The sequence below is a fragment of the Stigmatopora nigra genome, chromosome 9 (genome assembly GCF_051989575.1).
Source record: "Stigmatopora nigra isolate UIUO_SnigA chromosome 9, RoL_Snig_1.1, whole genome shotgun sequence".
Classification (NCBI taxonomy): Eukaryota; Metazoa; Chordata; class Actinopteri; order Syngnathiformes; family Syngnathidae; genus Stigmatopora; species Stigmatopora nigra.
In genome coordinates, this window is record NC_135516.1 from 14,184,890 (window position 1) to 14,200,159 (window position 15,270).

The 15,270-nt window shown below is 39.1% G+C and overlaps 3 protein-coding genes across 3 annotated transcripts; 2 read left to right on the forward strand and 1 right to left on the reverse strand.

The window, feature by feature from the left end:
* The first annotated feature begins 887 nt into the window (after window positions 1-887).
* Window positions 888-1,532, forward strand: LOC144201153 (uncharacterized). Its single transcript, XM_077723562.1, has one exon. It carries the CDS (start codon window positions 888-890, stop codon window positions 1,530-1,532), a length of 645 nt encoding a protein of 214 aa, XP_077579688.1.
* Window positions 1,533-2,236: 704 nt separating this feature from the next.
* ndc1 (NDC1 transmembrane nucleoporin) lies at window positions 2,237-7,870 on the forward strand. The gene is made up of 18 exons (XM_077724322.1): window positions 2,237-2,403; window positions 2,846-2,966; window positions 3,045-3,146; window positions 3,593-3,767; window positions 3,835-3,961; window positions 4,032-4,140; window positions 4,556-4,607; window positions 4,679-4,811; window positions 4,892-4,984; window positions 5,293-5,374; window positions 5,441-5,605; window positions 5,854-6,108; window positions 6,175-6,287; window positions 6,374-6,424; window positions 6,503-6,566; window positions 6,629-6,729; window positions 7,424-7,584; window positions 7,651-7,870. Exons 1-18 carry the CDS (start codon window positions 2,365-2,367, stop codon window positions 7,712-7,714), a joined length of 2,007 nt encoding a protein of 668 aa, XP_077580448.1. The 5' UTR covers window positions 2,237-2,364; the 3' UTR covers window positions 7,715-7,870.
* A 1,073-nt stretch (window positions 7,871-8,943) lies between these two features.
* On the reverse strand, window positions 8,944-15,040 carry dcaf8 (DDB1 and CUL4 associated factor 8). The gene is made up of 13 exons (XM_077724838.1): window positions 14,821-15,040; window positions 14,495-14,549; window positions 14,360-14,419; window positions 13,165-13,814; window positions 12,334-12,474; window positions 12,173-12,267; window positions 11,580-11,690; window positions 11,326-11,459; window positions 10,962-11,069; window positions 10,757-10,890; window positions 10,035-10,154; window positions 9,844-9,960; window positions 8,944-9,769 (listed from the first exon to the last, which is right to left on the reverse strand). The coding sequence occupies exons 2-13, from the start codon at window positions 14,529-14,531 to the stop codon at window positions 9,665-9,667; spliced, it is 1,812 nt and encodes a 603-aa protein (XP_077580964.1). The 5' UTR covers window positions 14,532-14,549; window positions 14,821-15,040; the 3' UTR covers window positions 8,944-9,664.
* Between the last annotated feature and the right edge of the window lie 230 nt (window positions 15,041-15,270).

Consider the following 15,270-nt stretch of genomic DNA (forward strand, 5'->3'; position numbering starts at 1 on the left):
GATTTATGTCGAAATAAACATGAAATCAAATCAACAAAAGGCTATGATACACTTTTGTTCATTTGGGGGCCACTAATAAAGACACTGATACATTTTAAATATAAAAAAGCCCGCTTCTAAATGTAACTTTTTGCAGTTGCTTCTCATCTTGAGTGTCAAGAATGTCATTTTTTAAACAATCATTGAATTTTAGATATAAAAACCAAACTGATTGTTATAATGTAACTTTACCATGAAAACAGTAAAAAAAAAGCTACAATGAAAGGAGGGCATTTTATCCAAATAGAGACTCAAAAACTACAAGTATGATCATATCAGCATTTTATTTATTTATTAACTTGCTTATTACCTATCTATTTATGTCTAAAATGTCTTTTTCTGTGTCTGTATTCTCGCCCTCTTGCTACTGTGACAACAAAATATCTCAAATACGAGATGAATAAAGTTATTAATTTAAATTAAACATGTGTGAATAGATGTCAATGACATCAATAGTTACTACTGTTTCTTATGTTTTTGTCTGGTGTTCGTTTTGGCTATAGATTTTTCGATGGAAATTCGGTCCTAAAATTAATAATCAAACCAGAATCTCAGATTTAAACAAAAAAGATAGTTTTTGGTATGGATGCCTGTCATGTAACCCAACATCTTTGTCAAACTCCATTAGGAAAATGGGAAAATGAAACAGTGACACTGAAAACTCCTCAATGTTGGAACCTAGTGGCCTAATTAACAGTCATCCAAGCCACCAGCTTTGAATTACACAAGGGGGATGGATCTCCATATCCCTCCTCAGTCTCCATCTCAAATACAACCACAAGAAGATCCCGGAAGGACCTAAACAATGACTTTGCACGAATGTATTTCTTCCCCCATTTCCCGGTAGAATGGCAACCACCAAAGTTGACCGATCCTCCAAATTTGAGACCTTAAAGCTCCTTGAGAAGTGCCAAAAAGAACGAGACGACGCGGTCCACCGAGAAAACGTCCTCCGCGACAAACTCCGACAATACGAATCCAGATTGCGATCTGCCGAGACCTTGAAGCAGAAGTTTAAGACCCTAACGGCGGATAACAAGGACCTTAGGAAGCAAGTCAAGGCCCTGCGGATTGAAATCGGCCTGGAATGCAGTCCAAAGTTCCTCGGAAAGACCACAAAGGATGTTGTCGGCGATTTGCATGCGAAAGAGCGCGAGTGTGATGCCCTGATCGACAAAACGGCCAAACTGGGATTGACGGTGGATGAGTTGACGGCAGAGTTGGCCAGTGCCGTCACGTCCAAGACTCTGCTGGAGGAACAAGTCCAGGCTTTGCAGCAGAATCTTAAGGACATGACTAATAATCAGCGACGTCTACTCAAGCTTTGGGACGATAAAAAAGTTCAGCGGGAGCAGCAGGTGCTGCCCGCCATTGCTGTTAAACCTGGGAAGAAACCTGTTTTTATGCAGAAGGACGTTCAGACGGACTTGTCCATCAGTGCATCCCAAAAGCTTCCAGTTAATGTCTTTGAGATCAAGACTGCAGATGCATAAGACCAGTTTTAACCCTTCTCAGAACGACGTATAATTTTTAATGAAATTTAATAGATTAAATCACTAATATGTTGGAATATACTAGCAGGGGTTGCGAACCTTTTTGATAGAAGAGAGCCATAAACAATTGATATTTTTTAAACATTATTCATTGAGAGTCAAACATGAAAATTAGAGTATTTATTATTCATTTCAGAACTTTGAAAGTAAAAAAAAGTCTGAATTCTTTTGAAAACATTATTTTACTGTTCCTAATCAATGAGAGTATCCCCGCAGAAGAGTCTAATGAAGGAAAAATATGATTTTAAAAGGCGGAGAGTCATATACACCCGTCAAAAGAGCCATATGTGGCTCCCGAGCAATGGGTTCCCTACCCCTGGATTATAGCCTAATGATTTGTAGTAATAAAAATAAAATTAATATTCGCCATTCATTAATGAGTAGTGTAAAATGTGTTTTAAATAAATGTAATTGTAGAGAATTAGTAAATAGCCCAAAAACCTAATTATTCTTAAGTATTCATCTAGGTATCCTTTTTCTGATGCATGTATTTTGTAGAATCTCAAAAAGTATTATTATACAAGTATTATAGTATTACGTGCAATATTTATCATAGAACGCAGACTTTAAAGTAGTCATCACGTAAGACAGATATTAGACACGAAAGCGTTTTTTATTATTATTATTATTTTGACGTCATTTACAAACTGGCAAATATACGAACATCCTAATAGCGAATGGGTCCTTCAAGGGGTCCTTTGAACAAAAGTGGCGCGGCATGATGGAAACTTGGAAGTTTTGAAAAAGAGAATTATTAAATACAATCTCCAATATGTTTTCTGCGGACCAAACTTGTTGGTTCATAAGCAAGGTAAGTCAATTCGATTCATCAGAACCGATTTTGTATCAATATCACCGGCACGTTAGCATGTGGACCACTACTGATTATGCTACTATACGCTAGCTAGCAACGTCAAAGCACGACTTATTTATGTACAATTTGCGTTATCTGTCATTAAAGACTACCATTATGACAGCTATCTGTAAGCTTAATTTAAAGTTGCTTTCAAAGTTGGACAGTTCATTGATCTATTCACAAAAGTTGTCATGAGACTGACTTTACTGTTGTGAAAATGATAGACTAGATATGACAATTTTAATCCATTTAGAACTGATTCTTTTTGTTACGACAGTACCGTAAATCAAAATAGAGCTGACGTCATATGCTTCAATTCAAATGATCACAATTTATCAGTGTATATAATGAAAATATACATGTTAACAGAAATGTTTTTGGTTTTAACTGTACATAGGTCATTTGCTGGAGGGCTGCAGCCAGCATAGCATGGGCAGTGTTATTGTTGCCGCCTACCACATTAGTTTTTGTCATCCTTGGCAGATTTAGTCTTTTCCTACCGGTCCAGTCCCTGTCAGGTCAGTCTGTCACCCTTTTACTTTTATTCCATGTGTCACAAATATCTCCCATAACATGAAAACTTATTCCGGTTACAGAGTGTCTGTCCTTCTTGACAAGCGCCAGCGGCATTTTCTCATGTATCCTGCTATGTGCCGTCACCGCAATGGTGGGCTTCTTAATCTTTGAGCATTATACAGGTGAGTGTCAAAATAACGGGTGCTCGGACGTTTGGTCGCCCGGACGTTTGGTCGCCCGGACGTTTGGTCGCCCGGACGTTTGGTCGCCCGGACGTTTGGTCGCCCGGACGTTTGGTCGCCCGGACGTTTGGTCGCCCGGACGTTTGGTCGCCCGGACGTTTGGTCACCGGGACGTTTGGTCGCCGGTCAATTGGTGACAGAGTTTACTGTTGAAACCAGCTCTCAAAATTATATTCATGAGAGAGTTTAATATCTAAGAGAGAGAGTTTAATATCTAAGTACATTTGACCGGGGACCAAAAGGGACCAAAAGCCTGGCGACCAAACGTCCGGTCACAAAAATAACTATGTATGAAAACCCTTATTTCGGTTGTGAATGCATTTTTTATCTGTCACGTTGTAATTGGCCTTTGGCATTGTACATTTATATTTGACTTATATTTGCAGTCATCCCTACACTTGCCTGTTCTAAAATCGCCATTTTGGGGCAGCTGTTGCACCCTCGCCACGTGGCCAACTCGATGCTCCACTGCGTCATGGGTGTCATTGTGGCGTGGTGCGCCGCTGTCACCATCGGGGGACGGTACGAGATGCTCGGCTACCCATGCGTACCCACTGACAAGTAAGTAAGTCCGCTGTACCGACGCCGGTAAGCAGCTAAAGCCTCACTAAAAAAACAAATTCTCCAGTGCCCCTCAGGTTTGTCTGAATGAGTATCACCTCATCCTTCTGCTGGCGGGGGCTTTTGTTGGATTCTCCCACACACTGTTTGGAGTTGTCCAAAACATGAACTACGTGCCGTTCCACGTGGTGCAGGTTGGTGTTGGATTTTTTTAAAATTAGATTTTCTATCCATGACTTAAATCCTCTATTTTTTTCTCCTCAGCAACAAAAGTACCTTCGCTTTAAGGGCTCTTTGGCGCTGGTGGTGAAGTGCAGTGCTGTCCAAGCATTTTATTCTGTCAGGCAATTCCTGCTTGTCTATTTCTTTTTGGGTATGTTATCCCTCTGCGGTTGTTGTGTGAATTTACAACAATATATGTCGCCGGATTTTGTCTGAAATTCAAGAAAAAAAACGTATTGTGCATCTAATGTGAAAAAAAACACATTAAGGAATGTGCAATATGAATGATGAATATGAGGATAAAATTTTGAATCGGCTTATACGAGAGAAATTGTAAAATTCAACAATTTTAAGGCCATTTTAATGGTGTGGCCAAAAAATGCGTTATGTATATTTATTAGTTTTTTCCTGACATATAATTTTGGGTATGTACTACTACTATGCTATACTTTGACCAATTTTTTAAATAACAAAAAAAAAAACTTTTTCATGGGTATATTTGAAAATATGGTCAAAAAAGGATCTAAAATTAAAAACTCATCTGTCACCCATCTTTTTCCCATCAGGGTACATCCCAAGAGAGTGGATCTGTAAAATGTTTAACCTCATCTTAAACAGGTGAGTCCACTTTATGAATCTTATCCAGTGATACTTAGTAATATTTCCCATTATTTACATTACACCTCTAGTTCAAGCCATCGTCTGGATACCGTCAGTGGACTATTGGACTTATCCCTGCTCTACCACCTATGGATCAGTGCCACCTTCCTCCTCTTCACCTGGTACATTGCCCTGCTCCTCTTTCGGATATTTATTACAGAGGTATGTATATATTTTTTTATGCATGCTTTTCATATGCATGCCTAATCATTGACCTTAAATGACCTTTAATTTGCATGCAGGGTTACAGTTTCCCAGTACAGTCATCCTTTACCGAGGACGTGCAACAGTGTCTTCCAAGAGTTCTTTCTGACCCACAGCCAACCATTTTGAAGGTAGTAGCCGGGACATGGGCAAACTACGGCCCGCGGGCCATATATGGCCCGCTAGGCTTTTTAATACGGCCCGTTTTTACATTACTTTGTACTTTATACTTTAATGTGGAGTGATGAGTATGTTAATACTTGAGTCCTTTTTTTCTGTTCATGTTTCATATGTACTGTTAACGGATGCACTTTTTTATATGTTATCGTATCTTGTGCTGACTGGCAATCTGCCCTGGGCCCAAAAGTTTGCCCACCCCTCAATAGACTCTTGGAAATATTTGGAATGTAATGTTTTTTCTTTTTTGTGCACCAAATAGTTCCTGGCTTTACAAGACTTGGCTCTACTTTCTCAGCACTCGCCATTGCGACGTGGCGAGGTTTTCAGCCTGAGTCAGCCAGGTTAGTTTTTGGTGTTTCTAATGTAATCCAATGATGGGAATGACCATTTACCTACCTTTTCCTCAGGTGGCCATCCTCATAATTGGAACGCCATCAGTAAGGAGTGCCAGTTACTTCTGGCTGATCTGACCCAGCGCCTAGTGGCGTACCATGACAGCATAGCCACAAACGGTCGACCTAAGTCACTTTCAGCAGGAAGCGAACCAAAGTCCTCGTCCAGTTCGTCTTCGGGTAAGTCATCCCAAACTTCCTGAAGAAAAACTCTTAGATACATATGTGATTCATCTACCTATTAGTGATTTTTAACCTTTTTATTGTTGGGAAAAAAATGTACTACCTAGTGATTATTGTTTTCAGGCATTTCACTCATTGTTTTGTACAGTTCCACAGACTTTTTTCCCTGTTCTTCTACTTTGTTGTGACTTTTGCAATGTAAAAGTATCTAAGAAAAATGTGTATCTTTTTTTGAACCCTAAAAGGGGCATCTTGCTTGGAGGATGGAATGAGTCCAAAGGCCACCAGTTTCTCCTTCCAGCAGAAAAGGTCCATCTTTTCCAACACAGCGCCGAGCCCCCTCAAGACACCATTTTCCCCGCCCTACCTGGACAGCCCTTTTGCCTCACCCAGTCTACGGCGTCTCACCGCAGTCGTGGATCAGGGCTCTCCGTGGCACGGTTCCGTGCAGAGCCCCCACATTATGAGACGGGCACCTAAACTGTGGTCTACCTCCACAGGTAATGAAAAATACATATTTGTGGATACAGTAAAATTCCAATAATTTCCCTGCTGTCTCCATTCAGAATCCCAGTCTAATGGCAGCCCACTGCAGTCCCCCGAGCCACTTCCCAGTCCTAAACGGGGTGCCCGCCAACCTAGTCTAATGGCAAAGATCCTTCAAAACAAAAAAGAACAGGTAGGTTTTTGAAAAATGACTCATTTGTACATTTTGTAACACATTTCTGGAAACTTGGTTCAAACTCTTAACTTTGTCCCATCCAGGTTAAAATTTTTGTGTCAAAACGTGTGCTGATAGCGTATTTGTTCAACAAGGTGAGCACAGTAGATTACAATATACTACTGCATACTACATTTCACCCCAATATTAAACCTGTCCTCTTTATTTTTAAGCTTCCAGAAGCCTCCAGTGAAGCACTCTTTGCCGACAGTCAAGCCCATATTTGGGCGTTGGAGGGTAAATAAAAGATTTTTTCCCACCATAGCGTAATCATAGGCTAATCATGTGACCTCTTTCAGGACTGTCCTACCTGATTCAAGCTTCCTTCTCGGAAGACCAATTTGGAGTGGTGCAAACGTCATTAGCCAGCATCCTCAACTCTATGCTACTACTACAAGAGGTCTGCCTTATGTATAGCTACCCTTACTGGAAGTCGTCAGTTCTATTGTTAATGTGCTTCACAGCGTGACTGGACGTTTGGTCCCCCAGGACGTTTGGTCGCCCAGCTGAATTATAATTTTGAGAGCTGGTTTCAACAGTATATATTTCTAAGTAAATAAATCTAAGTACTGTTTAATATCTAAGTACTGTTTAATATCTAAGTACTGTTTGATATCTAAGTACTGTTTGATATCTAAGTACTGTTTGATATCTAAGTACTGTTTAATATCTAAGTACTGTTTAATATCTAAGTACTGTTTAATATCTAAGTACTGTTTAATATCTAAGTACTGTTTAATATCTAAGTACTGTTTAATATCTAAGTACTGTTTAATATCTAAGTACTGTTTAATATCTAAGAACTGTCTAATATTTAAGTACTGTGTAATATAGTACTGTTAAAAACAGTAGATATTTAGATATTAAACTCTCAGGAATATAATTTGAGAGCTGGTTTCAACAGTACTTAGATATTAAACTCTCCTTCTTAGATATTAAACTCTCATGAATATAATTTTGAGAGCTGATTTCAACAGTAAACTGTCATGTTGTCAACCGTCCGGGCGACCAAATGTCCGAGTACCGCCTCATAGCCATACAAGTGTGAAGAAATGAATGAATGCAAAATAATAATGTAATGCGCTCAACTACAGGCAGTCGACCGTCACTTCAAACTGCCTCACGCCTCTACCAAACCCGTCAAGACGGCAGTTAGCATGGCCGAGCCTTCCTACAAGACACTACGCTTTGCTCTCAGGGCAGCACTCAAGACGGCCATCTACAGAATAACCACCACCTTTGGAGATCACCTCAAGTCAGACCTTCCTCGTGCATAATGAACTTCATGGCTACATGCTAACATTACCTTTTCTCCTTTCAGTGCCGTTCACATGTCCGCAGAACACCGCAAGAGACTGCAGCACTTCCTGCACTACAAGGAATAAGTTTTTATTATTCCTAACCCTCATGTATGATGTAATGGAGCTGATTTTATTTGTATGAAAGACCCGAGAATAGAAAGCTCACAGGTCAGGGGGGGCTGATTGTACATAGTAGCTTGCTTTTTGATTATTAAATAAATTGTTTCAAAGAAAGCAGAACTGGGTTTTATTGGTTGAATATTAATTTTAATAGGGCAGAGGCAGGTGGACAAGTTACGGGAGATCGCAGTGACAGGAAGGGGTGTGTCTTCATCTGAAAAGAGTATATTGAGGTGAGATGGCTTTGATTATTGTTGTTATTCTTTAAAAAAAATGCCACACTGAATTCCAATTGTCGTAATTTAGGTGGAAAAATAATTGTATGCGGCAATGAGTCGTCATCCAATCAGGAATGCAGATCCTGACCTAAAATGGCTTCAAATAACATTTTCCTTTTCAGCTAGAAACAATTCCAAGTAAACAAGCTGACAAAAAGCATCAACAAGTGTTTTTTTAATCGCACATTTTTTAAACACATTTACAACCAAAGCAGTAAGACCATTTCTAATGTTAATTTTGTAGGTTTTTTACATTTCTCAAACCAATACAGTATATTGTGCACAATGGACACACTATATAAACCAGTTCTGGAGAAATAACTGTTAAAGTATCTGAATATAAACCTCTGCTGCATAAACCAGTAAAACGTGTGCCATCAAACTGCTTGTTTACTAATTGTCTTTATTTTTTTTTTACAGTTTTCATATTTATATATTTACAATTGAATTAGGAATTTTCAGAAAATATCATGATTGGGAATCCTAATACAGACAAAAACCTTCATTGGAATATTAACCATTTCAGCATCCAGTTGTTTATATTGACTTCCATTGGGGAAGGGCCTTTAAAGTACCCCCCAAGGATCTTATTGTAAATATAGTTGACCATCTAACCACCAGGGGGAGTCTTTCTTGCACATGCAGTAAGAAGCAATGTAACCTTATCTGTTTTAGATGGAGAACCAGCAAAAAACTGCCAAAATTGCAAGAGAAAGAAAGAACCACAACATAATTTCCAAGTGCAGGTGTCAAAGTACAACATCCCTGATTAAAAGTGCACTCAGTAGTTGAAAAGCATGGCAGCAATTCGGGGGATTCAACTCCATTGCTACAATGGGGAAGATGGCTGCTGCTTAGTGCTGGTGTACATCTGGAAGCCCGCCATCGAAAATAAGGATCGCCATGGTCAACATCTGCAATATCGGTATGTCTTGATTTGTGTATTATCAGTGTTCATAAAGTCAACAAGTGCGAAAAGGGATGGTGGTTTTCCAAAGAGAAGCAGATATTTCCATTGATTGTACCAAAATGTAGAAGTACATGCATCTCATTAGCTTGTAACTGTTATTATGGTTAAGTGCCCATTATGAACCATTGGAATTTTACATATCTGCATAAATTACAAAGCATTTTGTGCAGAAAGACAAAGGTTCACAAGTCATTTCCTACCATTGACTCGTGAAATGTCCAGTAAAAAGCATTTTATCTTCAACATTTGCCCCCAATTTATATACTATTCAGTTTAGGTGATTAAATTAGAAACTATATAATTATTCCCCCCTCCAGTTTGCCCTAAACAATATAATTGTGCTTTTGTGTAGTTTTTTTGTACTATGTTTTATAGAAACATAAATTTAGAATTTTTTTTTTTTGGCAAAACATTATTTTAAAGACATTAATAGCTCATTTTTGACAACAAAACTTGAGAATGACCGACTATAGTGTCCCGAAATGTTTTGAATAATTTTCTAACATAGAAAAAAAACGCAGATGTATTTTACCTAATACTCTGTTCAATAGTTTTTAATGAGAATTATTATTATTATTTTTTGGAGGCAGCTGGGGATAAAAATGTTGGACATATACCTGCATTTTATTGGACATTGTGTGTATATGTCTATTTTTTTGTGTACACTTAAGAGGACATGCACTGGACATGATCCGGACCCCCTTCCTCTTCGTCGGAAGTATCCGGCGAGCTCCAGGATTCATTAGTTTGCGCGTCAACTCCGAGTAGGCTCTGAATTTGAGATGAGAAAAAAGTAAGTAAATATACTCAAATCAGACAAAATTCAAAACCCTGAATATGCTCACCCCTGGTGGTCGTCGGTTCCCCATTTGTCTCATTAGGAACCACAATAGATGGGTGTCAAAATGGTTCCCGTGTCGTAAGCTTTCCTCATCTCGATCACGTTTGTTGTTTTTGATCACCTTTAGGCAGAACCCAATAGAAGTTAGTTTCAAGTGTGTTTCTTTTTAAAGAATCTTGCGCTAGAAGTTGTTACCTGTTTGAGGCCCTTGAGTCTAGTAGGCGTCTTGGCGGTGGGGGCCCATAGTTTGATGTCGTGATCTAGACCGCTGGTGACCATGTTAGGCTGGTGGGGGTGTGGCTCCAAGCAGTTTACCTGCAGGACCATAGGCCAATAAGAAGTATCGTCACTTTTGTTTATGTTTTTAGATTTTACAAAATGATTTTTGAACTAAAAAACACACAAAAAACAGATTAAAAAATGACAAATATCGATTTAAAATGGGAAAATCAGGAAATGTAATATACATCTATACTCTTCATTTTAATTTGATCCTAAAACAGAAAGTCCGCACTCATGATTGACTTTTCCGGGCCACACAAAATGATGCGGCGGGCCAGATTTGGCCCCTGGGCCGCCACTTTGACACCTGTGGTATAGCTCTATTAAATTTCCTGATTTTCCCCCTTTTAAACCAATAATTTTCATTTTTTAATCCATTTTTTCTGTGTTTTTAGTTCAAAAATCATTTTGTAAAATCTAAAAATATATTTAAAAAATTCTCAAAAAAACATTGTTTTAGATCTATAAAAAACCTGAATCTTCATATCTTTTAATCCAGTTCTTTTAATCCATTTATTAAAAAAAAAATCTAAATATTCTATCTAAAATGGTCCAGCCCACGTGAAGTCAAGTTGACGTTAAAGCGGCCCGCCAACCAACCCGAGTCTGAGACCCTTCAAACGGCTTGAACTCACCACTCCACTTCTGTCGGCCTCCTTCATGAACTGGGCGATTCGGGCCGAGTGCTTATCCCAAAGATAGACATTTCCGCAGTCACTGCCGCTCACTACAAACTCGCTGCAAGGCCCGTAGAAGTTAACACCCTTTACTGCCAGGAGAAAAAAATAAATGGGATTAGGCAACATGATACAGATTTTTGTGAAGACAGACCAGGCCTACCTGTTGCATTGTTACGATGTCCTTTATATCTTCTGCAGTAGTCTGCGCCGTCGCTGTGGTCAGAGTCAAACAGGTAGATGTCTTCATCATTGTAACTGACTAACAGCTCTGAACGAAAATAATAATAATAGCGTAAACCATTGACGGGTCAGTACCAGATACGATACATATAAAAAAGTGCATCCGTTAACAGTACATATAAAAAACAAACAGAAAAAAAGGACTTAAGTATTAACATACTCATCACTCATCATTAAAGTCAAAAGTATAAAGTACAAAGTCAAGTAAAAAGGAATGTATTAAGAAGTATTAAAATGTCATTTTAAAAAACCTATAGTATATGCTTATTTTAAACTGTGTTCACCTGTGCCATTGTAGCTATAAACCAGACATGTGATATTTGTCTTGGACAGGCTGGACACCAGATGGGAGGGGCAAAACTTCTTAAGCACGCCATTGTTGTTGTCATTCTCGTTGATCTTTCTCTGATCGTAAACTCTGCATGGTAACAATAACAGCCATGACTGTCAGAAAATCTTTCACGTATTTTCACGACTATACGGTGCATGGTATTTTTAGCCGCAGTGTCAATAACGTCACACACACATGTACGTGTACCTGATGTACTGATCTTTCCCACCGACTGCAAAGTGTTGCGTTTTAACCGGGTTGACGTGGATGGTGTAGAGGCCCACTTTTTTGTCGCCATCCTTCACCACTGCTAGCTTACTGTAAAATGATCACAATGAGTTAAAAAGTATAACAAAGACTCCATTAAGTCTTAATATTTTCACTCCCGTCACAAGTACAGTAAAATACTAGTGTCCCACCATACGAAAAAAAATTCCCAGCAAAGTTTTGCCTTGAGATACGAGTAAAACTTTGAGATGCGAGTAAAACTTTGAGATGCGAGCATAACCCCCAGGTAGGTATTTGTTACCTTATGATAGGTAGTGAATTAGAAGCAATTAAAATATGTATTTTCCATTGTAACATCCTGTTTTTTTCAGAGGGTGGGGACAAAATAATTTGCATTTAGTTCCTTTCTATAGGAAAAAATGATTTGATATACGCATAATGCTCATAACTCAAGGTATTAAAGTAAATTGACTTAGGAACTCGGTCCCAGAACGCATTAAACTCGTATCTTAAGGTATTATTGTATGACCAAATAGAGTTAAACAATTACTTGAAGTGATAATGGCGCTTACTTGGCTGGATTGTCGAGTCTTAGGTCGATTCCGAGTACCACGGCGTCCTCTCCAGCCGACAGGAAGAAACACGGCGAGTCAGGCTGTAGGGCTAACTGGTTTAAAAGATGAAGTTTAAGAGACAAAAAGGGGAGCCATTCTTAAATGTGAGCTTACGGGACCTTGTGGGCGGCCCCTTTGTGCTGTGCGATCTGTCTGGTGCTCTTGCAACATTGGGTGGCCGACAGTTCCGCCACTCGGATCTGACCGTCTCGGGCGCACGTTACCAGGGTGGAATCGCCGCTGTGAGGTAGGAACTTGGCCTTGATGAAGAAAAAAAATACATATATATATATATATATAAGTACTACTACTTTTTTTCAGGAGGCAAGTGAACAATACAAGTACCAGAAACTATATACTCAATTATGTAAGTACTTATTCAATGTTGACCAAGTATGTATGTTGACTACTTATTACTATTTATTATTTATTTGTTGGAGTAATTTGTGCATTTCCCTACTTATTTACATTATTGACTACTTATTTATTGATGTATTTGTTGTTGGTATTTGCGGACGTCCCTACGTATTTACATTATCGACTTCTTATTTACATTATCGACTTCTTATTTACATTATCGACTTCTTATTTACATTGACTACTTATTTATTTATTTATTTGTTGTTATGTGTACTTCCCTACTTACTTACATTGACTACTTATTAATTTATTTATTGTTATTTGTGGACTTTCCTACTTATGTTATTGACTACTTATGTTATTGACTACTTATAGATGATTTTTTTTCTTCAGTTTTTTGTTGCACTTTGTGGCCAAGCTTTTAAACCTCATTCTCCTCGTATAATGACAATAAAAGCATTCGATTCAATGCAATATATCCAGAAATATATATTATATCCCATCATCTCACATCAAAGTGTCCACCAATAGACAACCTGTCCCAAATGTCTCCAAAAAATACAAATTTTGTCAAAAATATATATATCTACCTGAAAGACATTGTTCTTATGTCCACTGTCAAAGTCCAGCACCGGCTGTGAGTTGGTCCAATTCCAGATAACGACACGTAGATCATCACTGCCGGACGCCAGACGCGTTCCCGACGAGTTAAAGTGAAGTGTGTTGACGCAACCCGAGTGTCTCTTCAGCCGGCCCTGCATCTCGAGCCTCTGCACCAAATATCGCGAGCCGCACAAGCGCCTGGCGAACTGATGCGTGTCTCTTCCGATCTCCCGGTCCCGTAGGGAGGGAATCGTGCTCCATTCCGGCCTGTGCGAATCCCAGAGTTGGCCACCTAGCCAGGCTTCCGTCGTCTCTTCGTCGTCGTCGTCATCATCGTCCTCCTCGTCTTTTTGTTCCTCGTCCGAGCTGGACGAGCCCTTGTTGGTCCTCTTCTGTGCCACCCTCCGACTAACGTCCTTCACGCTTTCCCGACGGCCTCCCTCGCTGTCCTCGGTCAAGGAGAAGTGGTCGCTGCCGTCCATGTCTTCTTCCGACTCCTCCTCCGACTCCTCCTCATCCTCTTCTTCGTCCTCATCCTCGTCTTCATCCTCTTCCTTTAGCTCACTTTCTTGTACGTTCCTATCACCAGACGCTTCTCCGTTGTCGTGAGGTTGAACAACACTTGTGGAGGTTATCCCTGGATAGAGATAGTTTAGAACTTTAGAGGGACGATTTTAGATATAATATTTTGATTTTTTTTTTTATAAATGGATTAAAAGAACTGGATTAAAAGCCCTGAATATTCAGTTTTTTTATAGATATAAAACAATGTTTATTTTAGCTTTTTTTAAATATATTTTTAGATTTTACAAAATGATTTTTGAACTAAAAACACAGAAAAAAATGATTAAAAAATGACAATTATTGATTTAAAAGGGAGAAAATCAGGAAATTTAATATACATCTATACTCTTCATTTTAATTAGATCCTAAAACAGAAAGTCAGCACTTATGATTGACTTTCCCGGGCCGCACAAAATGATGTGGCGGGCCAATTTTGGCCCCCGGGCCACCACTTTGACACATGTTGTTTAGAGTGTGATTTACAAAAGTAACCATAATAATAGTGTTTGTATATGTGAGGTGACCTTTGTGGTGCTTCATTTGCGATCCCAAGTGGAGTTTGCATGTGGATTTAAGTGTGTTTTTAACAAAATACAAGTCACATCAAACCAGATTTACCCAGATGTTTTTCTCCATCTTTATGTTGATCTCCTCCAGCTTCTTCCTCCCCAGAGATTCCTATAAAATAACCAAGCAACAGTCACAAACAAAAAGGCCAAATGTCCACCACAGGTGGTGTAACATTCGAGTTACCGTTGAGTGACGAGGAACTGCCTTCCGTTTCTGCCATAGCGACGTAAAGGCGAGTCTGTTATACATAAAAAATGGAGAAAAGACATGCAAAAAGTTAAACATTGTCCCCATTGTAATCTGCGTGTAAAACGTATGCAAACTATCCGTGCATTCTTTGTGACAGCATCAGAAAAACTCGCTTTGAAGCGTAAAAGGTATTGACATATGGATGCGGTTGCTTAGTTTGCATGCATTTTGTAAAATATGATCTAAAAGCAAGTTGTTATTGTTGCAAACACCTGTTTGCTAACACATGAGCTAAGTTAGCCTTCGCATTTGTGTATTACCTCGACTCACAGGCCCGACTCCGCGCACTTAGTTGTCTTTTTCTGAGATCGATCCAACTAATCTTTTATTTGGAGGCTTTCCGATCGTCACACTTTGCCTCGGCGGCCCAAAACTTGATAGAAAAGAGGCTGGCTTGTGCATGAAGTTTGCAGAAAAGAGCAAGTATGCAGCGTTCAAACAAGGTCGACTGGTGTTTATGTTTTGACGGGTCAGCTTCTATTTGGGGGGGAGGCTTCCGATGACGTAGCATAATGCGTCTTCTTTTTTATTTTTATTTTTTTTCGAATGTGAAGGCGCAGTACATAAGGGATAATAAAACATGTTTTAAATATATTTTTTTGAAAAATAAAATTGTTTAAATGAGGTCTTTGTGTCTGTAGTGTTTTTTTTATAAACCGGAAGTATCCGCGCAAAAGAAAACAACAAATAAGAGCCTTATTTTGATGGTC